The sequence below is a fragment of the Prionailurus bengalensis genome, chromosome A1, assembly GCF_016509475.1.
Source record: "Prionailurus bengalensis isolate Pbe53 chromosome A1, Fcat_Pben_1.1_paternal_pri, whole genome shotgun sequence".
NCBI classification, from domain to species: domain Eukaryota; kingdom Metazoa; phylum Chordata; class Mammalia; order Carnivora; family Felidae; genus Prionailurus; species Prionailurus bengalensis.
In genome coordinates, this window is record NC_057343.1 from 68,012,666 (window position 1) to 68,030,127 (window position 17,462).

Here is a 17,462-nt window from a genome sequence, read left to right on the forward strand (position 1 = left end):
GGAAGGAGGGAGAGGGAGAGGGAGAGAGAGGGAGAGAGAGGGAGGGAGAGGGAGGGAGAGGGAGGGAGAGGGAGGGAGAGGGAGAGAGAGAGAGAGAGAGAGAGAGAGAGAGAGAGAGAGAGAGAGAGAGGAAATCCCAAGCAGTGTCCACGCTGTCAGCACAGAGTCCAAGGTAGGGCTTGACCTCATGAACCGTAAGAGATCATGACCTGAACCAAAACCAAGAGTCGGATGCTTAGCCGACTGAGCCACCCAGATGCCCCTAGAATTTGTCAGTTTAAAGATGACTGCTGCTTTAAAAACCATCCTTTTTTTTTTTTATCATTGACATGATCTTTAAACACTCATAAGTAGTGTTCTTAACAGTGCCTGTAAGGATACGGTGCGTCATTCAATTCAAGGCAATATTTGCTGAGTGCTGGTTACGTGTTCAAGCACTGGAGCCCACCCAGGAAAGAAAGAAGGGCAGGAAGAACAAAAGGGAGAATTTCCAAAATAACTAAGAAGTCCAGACTTGTATGGTCACAAATTAGTTTGAAAACTAATTACAACTGCATAAAACAAATACCTAGATTAAACATAACCGAATTTGAAAATCCATGCCAGAGGAAATGTATTATATGTTCACTGATACATTGGGGCAGAAAATGTTGGCTAAACTTTAAGGAAAGTTTTTGAAAAGAAAGAAACAAGAAAAGAAACGATAAGCACTTCTTTTTTATAAAGAAATTCAGATGCAGAGTTGAGAACTTGTATCTCTCTACTATATCAGCTTTGACTACAAGGTTCTGACATGTAGGACTTCACATTCCTTCTATTTGTATTACACACCATATCTTTCACAGAGCATTGCTTAATGACCAGTTAATAAACCTGTTTAAAAAAAAATTTTTTTTTGGGGGGCGCCTGGGTGGCGCAGTCGGTTAAGCATCCGACTTCAGCCAGGTCACGATCTCGGGGTCCGTGAGTTCGAGCCCCGCGTCAGGCTCTGGGCTGATGGCTCGGAGCCTGTTTCCGATTCTGTGTCTCCCTCGCTCTCTGCCCCTCCCCCGTTCATGCTCTGTCTCTCTCTGTCCCAAAAATAAATAAACGTTGGAAAAAAAAATTTAAAAAAAATAAAAATAAAAATAAAAATTTTTTTTTTACATTTATTTATTTTTGAGAGACAGAAAGAGACAGAGCATGAGCAGGGCAGGGGCAGAGAGAGAGGGAGACACAAAATTGGAAGCAGGCTCCAAGCTGTCAGCACAGAGCCTGATGTGGGGCTCGAACTCACAAACCGCGAGTTCATGACCTGAAGTCGGACACTTAACCGACTGAGCCACCCAATAAACCTGTTTTAAATGAGTAAATTAATCAAAATCATAATCTCTATTCCTAAACTCCCTCAAAGGTATTTATTAGCCACATAATCTCTAATATGTGAAATTGTAGACACAATGGAGGAAATATGGTTAAACATGCTCCCCATGTTTCAAGGAGACCATATGCACTAAGAGAAGAGGAAATGAGGAAAGGGAAAATTGGGGGCCCCAAACAGCCTTTTTGTAGATTCTCTCAATTCTCTCTTTTTGCAAAATACTCTGAACTGCAGAAGGGAACATGCACGAGAAGGTCAGCACCTCCTGTCTAAGGAGTGGAGATGGTCTCCGAGCAGAGCAGGCAGTAATCACTCTGTTCCAGAAACAGGTGTCACTTGCTTCCCCAGCAATGGTTCCAAGGACTCTGTCTTTTGCACCCAGAGTTCCACCTTCCTAGGTAGCTAACTCTTGGAAGACATGAAAATAAGGACGCATATCTTAAACATATGTTCACATTTAAGCATATATGCATTTATTCTAACCACAACATGATGTGTTTAGCATTATGTGTGTGCATGCAATGACTTCAGACAATTAGAGGGGATGTTCTTATAGTTTAGTGTTGGTTTTTGTTGTTTCGGTGGTGGTTTTGGTCTGAAATCCACCTCTAAAGTGGCTGAAATAGCTTCCCAAACCTATTTAAAACTATTTTTTGCCAGATCAGATGAAAAAAATTCGTTCTGAAATGTTAACGATATATTCACAAAATTCAGTATGATTTATATGCTTTCCAACATAAGCTAGACCTAAATTATTTAACCAAAAATAACTTTTTTTGCTTTTTAAAGTTTTCTTTTTAAAATATCCACTTGAAAATAACTGTGGATATTATCTCTTTACTGCAGAAATGCCCTCACACTTTCCTACTTTATTTATAGTTTTCTATGTTAACATCATTTCCTAAATGATGAATTACTTCCTAAAGGAACAGATTAAGCAAGGACATCCATTTCATCCGAATCAGAATTCTGTATTTAAGACTAAGAATCAGAATTTTTAGTTCTGGCAGGAAGCCTAGTTGTATGCCATAAGATGTGTGGGTACACTGAAAGTAAATGGAAAAAGATAAAACAGAAAAGCATTAACCAAAAAGAATGTTGATGTGGCTTAAATACGAGACCCCACAGACTTTAAGACAAAATTATAGCAAAAGGAGTAATATATAATGATAAAAGGAACAATTCACTAGAAACATAATTCTGAATCAGAGTATATATAACTATAGCTCAAAATATTTAGAATAAAATTTGACAAAGTTGCAAGAATTAAATGACAGATCCATAATCATCATTGCAGTGTTTTAACAAACTTCATCTAGTAACTGACAGATAAAGAATAATTCAGTATTTCGATGGTTGGAAAAAAATAGCATGTTCAAAATAATAAATGTATAAAATCTTCCACACAATTAGAGAACAAGCCTTAAAAAAATCAGGCATGGAACAATGATAAAGATTAACACTGTCTCACAAAATTTGTAGAAATAAATACCAAATAATTGATTTTCATAAACCATGTTCTCTAATCACAGTTCAAAAACAAACTGGAAATCAATTAATAACACACTGCGCCACTTAAAATTTTTAAAATGCATCTTATTCATTTATTTATTCAATAAAGATTTACTGGATGTCTAACAAGATCTAGGCACAATTCCATATAAGGAAGATAAAAATGATAAAATGGACAAGGAGTTTGCCTTCATGAAGAAGACACTATAAATATTTCAAAACATCTTAACAAGCAAATGTTAAAAAACCCAGAAATCTGAACATGTTAGCAATGAATCATAATGAAGCATTTATATATCACAACTTATGTGATACAGCTAAATAGAGTTTAGAAAGACACTTTTAAGCCTGTAATTTAAGGGTATGTAAGGAAAAAAAATGTGACATTAAAAAGCTTAGAACCCAACTTGAGAAGTTTATGAAAGAGAACAGATGAAAAAAATAGTAAAAACTGAAACTGATAAAAACAACCAAAACAATTAAGAGCCTGCCAGGTCCTAAATCTACATATATGAAAAGTAAAACAGTAAAATAAGTCTATCCTAAATTAAGCAAACTAGAACAAGAGAAAGGCCAACAGGAGATGTTTTAAAAGCTAGAAGTTAAAGTACGAAGCTGTTACAATTCACAAATGACATGTGATGACAAATGACAATTCACAAATGACAGATAAAATGTTACAAAAAAATAAGAGAGTTGAGCAAGGAAGATCAATATAGAATTTATTATTTATTATAGAATTTATTATTATTCCTGTAATTTAGCAATAAACAATTTGAAAATATAAAGTACACTATTTATAATATGGGCTAAAAGTATAAAGTACAAGGGAATAAATCTAAAACTACATGTGTAAAGACTCATGGGGAAAAAACGGAAGCTTCACCAAAGGACCCAAAAGGAACACTAAGTAAGTGTGTCAAACTATCTACCTACATATTCTTATATACATATGTTTATATATAAATCATATACCACATATAAATTGTATGCCAGATACATCAGTTATATACCTATATGTTATTTTATATGTTTTATATATTATACATTCATATAGCCATACATAAACAATATATGTATATGTTTAACAGACAAGATAATTTAATATTACATAAAGATGGCAATTCTTAAACTAATCTATAAATTCACGGAAATTCTCATAAAAATTCCAGGACAGTTTTTTGTAGAACTTGTTATGCTGGTTCTAATTACATTTATGTGGAAAAACAAGTAGCAAAAAACAATCGATGCAATTTTGAAGAAGAGACAGAAGAGAAAATTTTTGCTATTATCAAAATTTATTATAAAGCTGTGGTAACTGGAGTGTGGGACTGGCATGAGACAGCATACCAGTGGAACAATATAAAGATCTAAGAAGAATTAAGGACATGAGCTCAGGTCATGATCTCAGTTCATGGGATCGAGCCCTGCATGGGGCTCTGTGCTGACAGTGCAGATCTGCCCCTCCTCTGCTCACTCACACATACACACTCTCTCTCAAAATAAATAAATATTTTTTTAAAAATCCAAGAAGAGGGGTGCCTGGGTGGCGCAGTCGGTTAAGCGTCCGACTTCAGCCAGGTCACGATCTCGCGGTCCGTGAGTTCGAGCCCCGCATCGGGCTCTGGGCTGATGGCTCAGAGCCTGGAGCCTGTTTCCGATTCTGTGTCTCCCTCTCTCTCTGCCCCTCCCCCGTTCATGCTCTGTCTCTCTCTGTCCCAAAAATAAATAAACGTTGAAAAAAAAAATTAAAAAAAAATCCAAGAAGAACTAAAGATATGAACCAATAAAAAAGCAAAACTGTAAAACTTTTAGAAGACAATAAAGGAGAATATCTTTATGAACGCAGACTAGAAAAAAATTCTTATACATCCTACAGATACACACACACACACACACTCACTCCCTCCCTCACTCACACACAGAGACCACAGACAAACCATGACAGAAAAATCCTGATAATGTTTTGACATTAAAATAAAAATCATCTAAGTATTTGGTAAAACATTCCAATAAAAAAGTAAATAGTCATGTCACAAACTAGAATATAATATTTGTAACACATATAACTGATAAAGATTAGTATACAGAATCACATAGAATATGTTTATAGATCATTAAAAGAAGAAAAAAAGCCCAACAGATAACTGAGCAAAAGACACAAACAGGTATTTTACAGAAGGGTAAACGTGAATGAAAACAATCGTATGAGAAGATACTCAACTTTACTAAGAGTCAAAGAAATGCAAAGTAAAACAAGCCACAATTTCACATCCACCAGACAGAGAAAATTATCAAGTCAGACAACTCCAGGTATTGGTAAGAACCTGTGGAAACAGAACTTTCACCTTTCCGGTGGGAGTGTTAATTGTTGCAACGACTTTAAAGGGTATTTAACGATATCTGGTAAGGCTGAAGACACGCACACCCTACAACCCAACTGCAACACCCCTGTGCTCTAGAGAAACTCACACTGCACAAGGAGACACTGAAAGCCAGTTCACTCCAGCACTTCTGTAACAGTAAAAACACTAAAGCCAAGTTCACTGTACCTCAGTAATGGACTGCATAAACGAGCTACAGCATATTCATTAAACACGGAAAAGGAATTAAAATGAACTGCGTACATGAACCTGGATGAAGCTCCAGAGGAAGTAGAGTGCAGAGGAACCTACAGGAAACAGAGTTTCTCTATAAAAGTCAGGCATTCGACCCAAACAACACTGCTCATGGATATTCAGAAATGAAGCAAAGTATAAATATGAGTATGGAATCATGCACACAGCATTTAGGAAAATGGTTACTTCTCAGGGAGGATGGAGACTGTGTAGGTGGGTAAGAAACAAAGAGGACAGTGAGATCCAAGGCAAATAAACCATTAACATGTATAGTTTGGTGGTGGTGAGTATGTGGATGTCCTTTATTATCATTTTTAAACATTTTTTTTAACGTTTATTTATTTTTGAGACAGAGAGAGACAGAGCATGAACGGGGGAGGGTCAGAGAGAGAGGGAGACACAGAATCTGAAACAGGCTCCAGGCTCTGAGCAGTCAGCCCAGAGCCCGACGCGGGGCTCGAACTCACATACCGCGAGATCGTGACCTGAGCCGAAGTCGGACGCTTAACCGACTGAGCCACCCAGGCGCCCCCTTTATTATCATTTTTAAATATTCTCTACATATCACTTATATCTTTAATTGTGTACATATTTGAAATATTTTCTATTCTTAAAAAGAAAAAAATAAGATGCAAAATAGCACATCCTGAAATGAATTTCTCTTACGATTTTAAGTACTTACTTCTTTGAGCTGATTTTCATATTTTCAACAACGCCTTTAATTTTCTCTACTAAATTAGTAAATGTTATCTTTTCCAAGAAGTAAAAATCTTCTGTATAGAAATTTTCATCTAAAGGTCCTAAGAACTTAAAATAAAAGTAGTTTTATTATTGTATACCTTCTAGAAGATACCAGTTTGGGACAAATATTTTCTCATCAAATAGATATTTAAACAACAACCGATTACTGATTAAACAGACGGTAGCGATCAATCCCACCACTTACTAAATCTACCGGGAGACAAAGAGAAAAAGGTTTTCTCACTTTCATATTACAAGTAACATTTGCATAAACACCAATATCTAACTGACAAAATAGAAAAGTAGTCAATTATTTCCATTAGAAAGTTTTACTTTGAAACATAATGCTTTCAAAAACCTAAGGCTTTTCATTCTAAGGTAAATTATGAAACGGTCTGTATTTCATAAGTCTTTTATTTTCAATTTGCTTTTCCATTCATCTATCAATTGTGGCCTACATGACGTAGATACGAATTAATACATAAGCAAGGCATAAACGAGCAAAAAACCAAAGACAAACTACATAATCACTTAAACATACCAACCCATCTTCATCTAACTGATGCTGTATAAATGGTTTGGACCACAGTAAGGTCATGTATGCAAGTCGGCTGTGAACCAGTTAACTCTAGAGGAGGAGTTGTCAAATTGTCACACGCCTAATTTCGAAATTAATCCATGCAACATCATATTATGAATGCAAGCACCGATGTAGAAGGTGAGCCTGACATAGTCTTATGCCCTGGACACTTACACTTAATGGCAACCACAAAGTATAGCATCCAGAATCCTTTTTTTCTTGGTAAACAGACCAGAATTAAATGGTTGTAGCAGATTTTCTCACTCCCTCGACTGCTTCATCTGCTTCTGCAATTAATATTTTTCTAAAAATGAATGAGGTATAGTTCTTGAATTTTTTATTTTTTGCTCATATCACAGGTGATATTAGCTGGGATGTTAGCATTCCAACTAAACAAATATCATGTTTCACCCTTAAACATATAAAACGGGCTCTTCAAAATGAAAAAATGGATACCATAAAACTAAAAGTACACATAGAAACATTTCATTGCCTTAAGATTTGGTATCACTTTTGAGATACTTTGAAAGCACTTTCAATGTTATATTTTATGGACTATGAATAGGAGGCCTGGAAAATAGCTGAATTTTATCTGTACCACCTCTATTGATTTGAGCAGTTTTGTTAATAACTCAGAAAAAGGAAATATAATCTCAAATTATTTTCTTAAGGAGTTAATTAGATTGGCTCTCTTCATTGATTAAATTCACCAGAGAACTGGCTCTATTTCACCTATGTGAGTGCAGTGTGAAACAGCTAGGAGAAACTTGATTCTTGTGGGATAAAGTAACATAAACAGTATAAAATCACATAATGTCTAAGTTGGGAAAAGGAACACTGAACTTGAAAATCATGTACAAACATAATAAAATGTATCTGGTGCTTCCATCTTCTTTACAACATTTTGGAAATGTGATTTTTCAGTTATACAGAATAACTGTTGTAACAGAAATGCATTACCTCTGACAGCTCATTAAAATTTTAGAAAACTCTGTTAGAATGTTCATCCACACACTGAGCTTTATAAAAGTCTCTCTCCACTCATGGACATCTCAGTATGATTCTATATTGACTCTCTCATCAAGTGTAACACAAATCAGGTCTACAAATGTACCCACTATTTCTCATGACGGCCTTCAAATATTTAAAGAGAAAACAGGAATTAATATTTACTGAAAATCTGCTCTGTGTCTGGGGCTGTTTTATGTGCTTTACCTATAAAAGTATATTTAATCTCTGACAACTCTGTAAAATAGACCATCACCATTCCCACTGTCCAAATGATATTTCTAAACCAAGTCTCATAGAAGTCATGTAATTAATTAATTAATGGTGAAATGGAATTCAAACAGAGATTTGTTTGGCTAAAAAAAAAAAAAATAACAAAAAAGGCCCTGCTTCTCTACTGCCTGCTACGCCGTCTTTTGCCAATTTGTAAACATGTAGGTTAATGACAATAAATCTGTTATAATTATAGTGGCAGCATTAGAGTTTTATTTAATACTAAAAATAAATGCATTTTTAATTCTTCAGCATCTTAGTAAGAAAGTATGAGATAATCACCACCCCCCAGTTTTGATCATTCATAAACAACCTGAGTATGTTCCAATTCTAACAAACATTTGGACAGGTTCACGATGAAGGCTGATTCTAAAATGTCAGATTTCAAGCATTAAACGATCTGGCTGAGAGTTGTACCTATCTGCTGCAATTGCTGTGACTACTGTGCTTTAAAGCCTCACTCTGAGGATAACAAGCTAAGTATTACATTACATAGCTCTAAGCCACAGTACTTGCTTTCAGATACATTATACTTTTCTATTCAAATTACAGTTCCATAAATTAAAAAAATAAAATTATAATTTTCTACTAATCAACGCAAAAGCCAACATAATTTAACTTAATTATCTACCTCCAGCCCCAATCTCTTTCCTGAATTCAACTCATATGCTCAAGTGTCAGCCCAAGAGCAGGTACAGGACCAGAACTGGCCACTGAACTCTTCCTACATCCGGAACTGAATTTCCATCTTCCCTCCCCTTCCACTCGTCCTGAGCAGCCTCCCTTTGCCAGTCACACGGTTCTCTCCATCCCACCCCAAGTCTGTCAGTAATTCAGGTCCACTCTTCCTCCACGATACATCCCTCACTTCCTCCTCCAGGGCCATTCCAGTCCAAGTCACCATCAGCTCTCACGTGGACTACTGAACTAGCTCCTGACTGCTCTCCTGATGCCCTATGTTTTATTCTCTATTGAACAGCCACTAGAGATGCGCAAAGAAGACATAAGTCAGACCATGTCAGTCCTCTGCCCAGAACTAAACTTCACAACTCACTCACAGTAGAGGAGTCCTTACACTGTCCTGAAACCCTATGGGATCTAGTCAGCAGCTACTTTTCTGAAGCTTCTCTTCTGACTACTCTCTGTACTGGCTATTTCTAGGACACAGTGATCATCTCACCTCAGGACCTTTGTACTCACTGTTCTCTCAATCTAGAACATTCCTCTTGCACATATTCCACTCGGCTTGCTCTACCCCCCAACCCCCCTCCCTGCCTCCTCTGGCTCTCTCCAAATGGCACCTTATCAATAAGGATGCTACTTGTTAGGTGTCACTGCCCACCAAAATATAAACTTCATGAAAACAAGTTTGTTCACTACTATACTCTCAGAACCTAGAAGATTGATCACAGCAGGTGCAAAATTAGAGTCTGAATATTTTTGTCAATTTCAAGGAAGATGAAGTGAAACAATTATTCTAGGAGAAATAAGGTAAATATAACTATAACATTTGCTATCGATAACATGGGTAATATGTGAATTACATTAAATAACAGCAAAGAAAACATAGGGTAGCCTTTCCACAACATATAATCAAAAGGCAAGGTACTAAATACAGCTGGTGTAATTTTTTTCCCTCTTCACCCCTTACAGTGCTAGACAGAGCCACAGGGACAGAGCCATATACTGCAAAACTGTTCTAAAAAGCCACATTTCCTCCCCAAACAACTGTTAAAAATAAAAAGCAATGACATTACTGGGCTTCCACAAACCTTGCTTATCAAATTCACAAATACTGTGTATTAATGCAATAAATGGCAACCATTGTCACCAATTTATAAAACAGCACCATACAAAGATGAACACTTAAATACAATTAGCCTGAAAACTGCTACATTGAAGCAGATATATTTGATCTGCAGAGGCTTGTGGATGTGAGACCCTCACTACTCTCCAGTTCCTAGTCTTTATAGAGTCAGATAAGAAAAAAATGAGCATAATTTTCAGGGAAAATGATAGGGGAATAAAACATTAGATAAAGAGAGCTTCACCTAGAAATGTAGAAAACAAAAACGTTAAGAGTGCACTAGACTTTGGAAGACAATTTGGGTTATATAATTTGGTAGTTCAAACAGAGGATGCCAAACTTATTGCATTAGTTGATTTCTTTCTTTTTTTTTTTTAACGTTTATTTATTTTTGAGACAGAGAGAGACAGAGCATGAACAGGGGAGGGGCAGAGAGAGAGGGAGACACAGAATCTGAAACGGGCTCCAGGCTCTGTCAGCACAGAGCCTGACGCGGGGCTCGAACCCACAGACCGTGAGATCATGACCTGAGCCGAAGTCGGACGCCTAACCGACTGAGCCACCCATGCGCCCCGTAGTTGATTTCTTAATAAATCTATGCACCAGATTCAATTTTTTTTATTAAAAAAAATTTTTTTTAACGTTTATTTATTTTTGAGACAGAGAGAGACAGAGCATGAACGGGGAGGGGCAAAGAGAGAGGGAGACACAGAATCGGAAGCAGGCTCCAGGCTCTGAGCCATCAGCCCAGAGCCCCACGCAGGGCTCGAACTCACGGACCGTGAGATCGTGACCTGAGCTGAAGTCGGAGGCTTAACCGACTGAGCCACCCAGGCTCCCCCCAGATTCAATTTTTTAAAACTTAAATCATTACTGAGAAAACAAGATTCTCATACTCAAAAAATATTAAGTAGATATTAATTTTGTAGGTCTATAAAGACCTCTCTAATAAGAAAATGTTTCCGATATACCAAGAGAAAAAAAAAGTGATATAAAATTTTATACATGCATGTATATAACAGGATTAAATTATGTATTTTTACAAACCAGACATGCCTATGTAGGGTAGAGAAAAGGGTTAGAAGGTAAAACAATAAACTATGAATAACCAATTTCATTAGGAGGGTTGAAGTAAGTGATTTTTCTTATAGATTTTAATGATTACATTAATAACTATGACTTTATATTTCAAAAATAACAATTCGGTACTTATGGAAGTTAACACAGTCAATTGTAGAGAAAAGCGACAAGAAGAAAAAGGCATCACAACATACTTTCCACAACTATAGCAACAGTGGCTCTTAGTCGCAATGTTGTAGTAGTTGTTCTAATCCTTACATTAGAACACAACAACAGCTATTCCCATACGAACGCTCTTTCGCACCACATTCGATGCATCCATCCCTGGGGGAAGGGGAGTTTATGCTGACCCCTGTCCACTGTGTCCAGCACAGGAGCCGCATCTCCTGCGTGTTGTGACAGGCCCCCAGGTCACGGGTCAGTGAGAAAAAGCGAGCAATTGCGTTTTCTACTTACTTTTCCATTGCTGACAATACCTATTTCTCCAGGACGAATTTTAAGTACATCTTGACAGAACAGCTGATGAGTTCGGAAAATATTCACTCCAATGGTATTATATTTTTTCTGAAAAGCGTTCTTATCCATCCCCTAAACCATAAATTAAGAAGGATGAAATTAAGAGAAATATAGCAAATCATTTTTTATTAAAAAAAAATTTTTTTTAACACTTATTTTTGAGAGAGACAGAGTGTGAGCAGGGGAGGGGCAGTGAGAGAGGGAGACACAGAATCCGAAGCAGGCTCCAGGCTCTGAGCTGTCCACACAGAGCCTGACGTGGGGCTCAAACTCACAGACAGTGAGATCATGACCTGAGCCGATGTCGGACTATTAGCTGACTGAGCCAACCAGGTGCCCCAGTAAATCATTTAACAAAGCCTACTTTAATATATTAATGCAAAATTTGAAATTATTCTAAATTCTGATTTAAAAAGCACTATTTTCATCTGAAACTACATTTTATTTTATTTATTTAAATTTAACTTTATTTTTTATTTTTTAAAATTTACATCCAAATTAGTTTATAGTGAAGCAATGATTTCAGTAGATTCCTTACCCATTTAACCCATCCTACCTCCCACAACCCCTCCAGCAACCCTCAGTTTGTTCTCCATATTTGAGTCTCTTTTGCTTTGTCCCCCTCCCTGTTTTTATTTTTGTTTCCTTTCCCTTATGTTCATCTGTTTTGTCTCTTAAAGTCCTCATATGAGTGAAGTCATATGATTTTTGTCTTTCTCTGACTAATTTCACTTAGCATAGTACCCTCCAGTTCCATCCATGTAGTTGCAAATGGCAAGATTTCATTCTTTTTGATTGCCGACTAATCCTCCATTGTGTGTGTGTATGTGTGTGTGTGTGTGTGTGTGTGTATATATATATACATATATATATATATATATATATGTACATATATATCTCACATTTTCTTTATCTGTTCATCCATCGATGGACATTTGGGCTCTTTCCTTTGGCTATTGTGGATAGTGCTGCTATAAACATGGGGGTGCATGTGTCCCTTCGAAACAGCACACCTGTGTCCCCTGGATAGATGCCTAGTAGTGCAATTGCTGGGTCGTAGGGTAGTTCTATTTTTAGTTTTTTGAGAAACCTCCATAATGTTGAAACTACATTTAAAAAAAGAATATTTCTTTGCCAAGCCAATTATAACATTTGTAAATCCTGTTACAAGTAGATATCACATGCCACATTCATTCTTTGAAGATTTCAGGTAGATTACTGACTAGTAATGCTAGGGAATATGCTAGGGAACATCAACTTAAATACAATTTATCATTAAAGAAATTAAACAAATGTTAATTAAATTCTGAACTCAGTACCCCATTTTGGTACCCTCAGTGAAAAAAAGTGTTTAAAATAGAAATACCCTATCACACCCCATTATACCAACCTCACAAAACCAATTCAGTAATAGTGCATTTTATTTCTGAAATATAAAAGTAATCCTTGGTGAGAGTCAAAAAATATATGGACATTCACAGAAAATAAATCACGAATAGTTTCTTCACATCTTCACACTAAGAAACACTCTCCATATCAGTACTTATCAAAGTTTAATGTGCAATCACCTGGAAGCCTTGTTGAAATGTAGTTTCTACTTCAGAAGATCCAAGGTGGGGCCTTAAATTCTGAATTTCTAGCAGGTTCCTGGTACGCTCCCATGATGGTAGAAATGTTCCACTAAACAGTCCAATATGCCAGCCACAGCCATGGATGGTTACTGAGCACTTAAAACGTGGCTAGAATGACTGGAGCACTGAATTTAAATTTTAACTTAATTTTTTTTAAGTTTGTTTGTTTGTTTGCTTATTTATTTATTTATTTAGAGAGGGAATGAGTGTGGGAGGGGCAGGGAAAGAGAGGGAGAGAGACAGAATCCCAAGCAGGCCTCCAGCTGTCAGCACAAAGCCTCACATGGGGCTCGATCTCATGAACCATGAGATCATGACCTGAACCAAAATCAAAAGCTGGATGCTTAAACAACTGGAATTTTAACTTCATTTTAAGTTTAAAAGAGCCACATGCAGCTAGTGGATACAGTATTGGACAGTGCAGCCTGAGATCCTACTTACATCCAAAATCTCCATCTCAATCATCCCCTCTGACCACAAACTCCTCAATTTCCAGCTCATTCAACCTAGTGTCACCATACCAACCATTACCCAATCCCTTCTGTCCTCTGCCCCTACCACCTCGTTATTACCCATCACACCTCCCATAATTTCCTCCTGAGTTATACCTCAAAGGCCTTTACTACAACACAAACTTGCCATGCTTAGATCCCTGGAATGCTTCCCTGAAGTCATATTCACCTGGCAAAACCTCAACTCTGTTTAAGCACGACTCTGCTTCCCCTGTAACTGGAACCAAAATAGTCTTAATACAGCTGGAAAAAAAGCTGCAACTAATAGCGACCTCACTTCCAGTTTACAGTCGTTAACATCTAGTGGGCCCTCAGAAACCCCCCCACGCTAATGTAGTTAATTCACTTTCTCTCTCTCAGAATAAGAGAATATGTGGCATTTGCTCCTCTTCCCTCAAACCTCTAATAATACCTACTCTCACTCTAATACTTGGTGAATGAGCTGAATTTCTTCTGAAAATGAAAATAATCAGAAGTCCTTTATCCTGCTACCACCAACTAAACTACCCTTCTGCAGCCACGCTCATATATTCTGCCTTCTTTCCAGTAAAAATGGATGAATGGTTCCTTTTCTTAAGACCAACTGTAAACACCTGTCCAGGGGATCCCAGCACCTCTTATCTACTCAAGAACTCTGCTTCTTCTCTGCTCCCCTCCCTATCCTCCTTTCTCATTGTTTGGATGGACTGTCTCCATTAGCCTACAAAAAGTAACATCTCGCAAATTTAGAAAGTCTTGATGCCAAGTCCTTTTCTGGCTACAAAATATTTCTCTGTTCACGGGAAAATAAAGTTTTTTGAAAGAGCTACCTATACTCACTATCTCTAATTCCTGATTTCCCATTCTCTTTTCCATCAAGTTTACTTTTATACCTACTACTCCACTGAAACTATTTCCATCAAAGTCACCAAAGACTACCTTAACAAGTAAATGGTCAATTATGAAGCCCAATTTCAGGAACATCTGCACAGTTGATCATTCTGTCCTTGAAATACTTTCTCCAACTGACTTTCAAGACACCATATTCTCCTGGTTATCTTCTTAACTTATGGCTGTTCCATCTGTCTCCTTTGCTGGATCATCCTTTTCTTGCATACCTCTATATGTTGGAATATTCCAGAGCTCCATTTTTTAGCCCCTCTTCCCTCACCCAACTCATTTCTGAGGTATCTCACCCAGTTTCTTGGTTTTAAATGATATATAATGTTGGTAACTCTCGAAGTGATGTACTCTAAAAATACCCTGATAACCCTGAGTTGATTTCAATACTCATTAACTCAACTGTCAACTCAACAGCTCCCCCTGAATGTCCAACAGACATCTCCAACTTAACATGTACAGACTTAACGCTTGATCCTCTATGTGTCCAAATCTTCTCTTCATCTAGACTTTCCCATCTCAAAAAAAAGGCACCACCATTGATTCTAGCTGCTCAAGCTAAAATGTAAGGATGTTACCTTCACATATCACATACAATTGATCAGCTAATTCTGATTGTAACAAATATGTACCAATCACCTCACCATTCCCACCACTACTACCTAGTCCAAGATACCATTATGTCTTGTCTAGATTACTGCAAAAACATTCCAATTGTTCATCCTATATCCACTCTTGTCTGCCTACTACAAAATTTCACATGGCATCCAGAGTCACCTTTTTAAGGGTTATTCACTTCTTCAAGATTCCTCAGTGGTTTCCCATTATACTCAGGAAAGACTTCAGTTCCTTACCACGGCCTACAGATTCCTGAAATATCTGGGTTATGTTTCTGACCTCACCTCCTACTACTCTCCACATCACGCCCCCTATTTTGCTCATGATGATCTTCTGCCTGTACCTCAAACCTGGAAAGACGGTCTCTGCATCAGTCCTTTAGACTTACTGTGTTCCCGGATCTGGTACATTCTTCTCACAAATTTTCTCATTACATTCAGACCTCTGCTCAAACATAAGCTCTTTAAGAGATGCCTTCCCTGACCACTTCAGCTAAAAGAGCGTCCCTCAAACTATCTACCCTCTCATTTCTTTATATTTTTCCAGTACCATTTAGTTTGTCTGCCTTTCCCACCATCGTGGAAGCTCCACAGGAGCACAGACTCAACATATCTGCCTTGTCCACAAGTATACCTCCCTTGTATGGCAGACAATCAATTGATATTTTTGAGTGGATTAACAGATCTTCTTTCTTGAGGATCATCTTCCATCTTTAGAATTTCCCTCATACTGGACCCTTCAGTGAACTACCTGAGTATGACTTACATAGCGCTTGAACTCTCGATCTTCACATACAAGTCCTAACTAGAATGCTATCAACTTCAAGGATCATACAGTAGTAGCAGAAATACGTGAAATTTGGTTGCCTAAGTGCCTTGATGCAAAGTCACATCACTGTCTTTTCCCGTTGAAGGAATGTTTATTATCCCCAATTGATTATACTTATTTATTGACATTTTTCAGTAGCATGACCACATTGGCTTATACATTCTAAAAATGCAACAGATGCTTCTTACTCCAAACAAATAGCCACTGACCTCAGTAAGGAATGTGTGAATTTTTTCTCCAGAGTAAATAGCTGTAGCAGTTTCTTCCTTCGCCAGTTTCCTGAGAAAGTTTTTCAAAAAGCTGTTTTTCTGTGTAAGAAAAGCTGCCAAAATTCCTCTAGAAATAGCGGTGTTTTCTTCATTTATTTTCGATGTAGGATTATAAATAACTCCCAACCGACTATGAACACTTGTTTTCTGCAAAACACATTTATGGGTGGAAAAGATCGGTATCTCACATATCATTTTACAGCCGAACTTCTCTCTTTCCATTCGAGCTTGTTCATTTTAACACACAGCAGCCCTCACTGCAGAGGTCTTTCTATGTGGATGGTACTGAACATGTACCTACTGACATAGCCAGAAAACAGTCACTTTAGGAACTCCGACTGCTTCACCTCTTTGTATAACGAGTCTTTTAGGAGATACTTTAACCACTTTTTGTATGTGAAATAACACATATAAAACAATACACGAAACAAAAATGTAGAATTCAGTGAGTTAACCCATAAAACTATAACCCAGGTCGAGAAACAGAGCATTGCCAGCAACCCAAAGACGTCTCTCAGACACCCTGCCAATGACTACACCTTTCCACTTTTCTAAAAACAACCACGATCCTGTTACTTATTTGTAGGATCATTCTTGCTTCTTCTTCTGGTTTATCACCTAAGTTTCATCATTAAACATTTAATCTATTTTGAGCTTCATATAATCATACAGTATATATTCTTTCCTGCCTTGTTTCCACTCAACGTAATGGTTGTGAGATTCATCAACACTGTTTTGTGTATCTTTAGTTGCTTTATTTTTTAGGACTGTATAAATTTCCACTGTATGAATATACTCTTTTACACATTCTATTGATGCTGGACATTGAAATTTTTTTTCAGGTTGGTAGTGTACAAACAGAGCATGAAGAATACATCATCACTCATGAACATGTGGAAGCTGAATCTAATTAAGTCAGACATAGCTTCCAGTGTAGAGGAGATATAAGGTCTAAGGGACGAGTTAAAAATACTGTAAGGAAAAAAAAAATCAGTGAAATTTGTAAGGTGGGATTTTTCTAAAAGGCAACCAGCTTGGTCTCTTTAAAATGTCAATAGGCAAAATGTGGATGGGACTGTTCTATAATAAAAGAAACTAATGAAACCTAACAATGAAACACGTTTAGATCCTAGCTTGAAAAAAGAAAAGACATCTTTGTGCGAACAATTTAATGCAGGCTTAGTTCTAGCAATGGGACAGTGGTATTGCAGTTATGTAAAATATCCTAAT

At 37.1% G+C, this 17,462-nt stretch overlaps 1 protein-coding gene across 2 annotated transcripts in view; it reads right to left on the minus strand.

The window, feature by feature from the left end:
• UGGT2 (UDP-glucose glycoprotein glucosyltransferase 2) overlaps positions 1-17,462 on the minus strand; it is a 190,019-nt gene that overhangs the window by 50,799 nt on the left and 121,758 nt on the right. For both annotated transcript variants that reach the window (XM_043581775.1, XM_043581784.1), the window contains exons 21-23: positions 16,173-16,379; positions 11,436-11,567; positions 6,173-6,297 (exon numbers count right to left, since the gene is read on the minus strand). In XM_043581775.1, the coding sequence (XP_043437710.1) occupies positions 6,173-6,297; positions 11,436-11,567; positions 16,173-16,379 (464 nt within the window). The remainder of the gene's footprint in view (positions 1-6,172; positions 6,298-11,435; positions 11,568-16,172; positions 16,380-17,462) is intronic.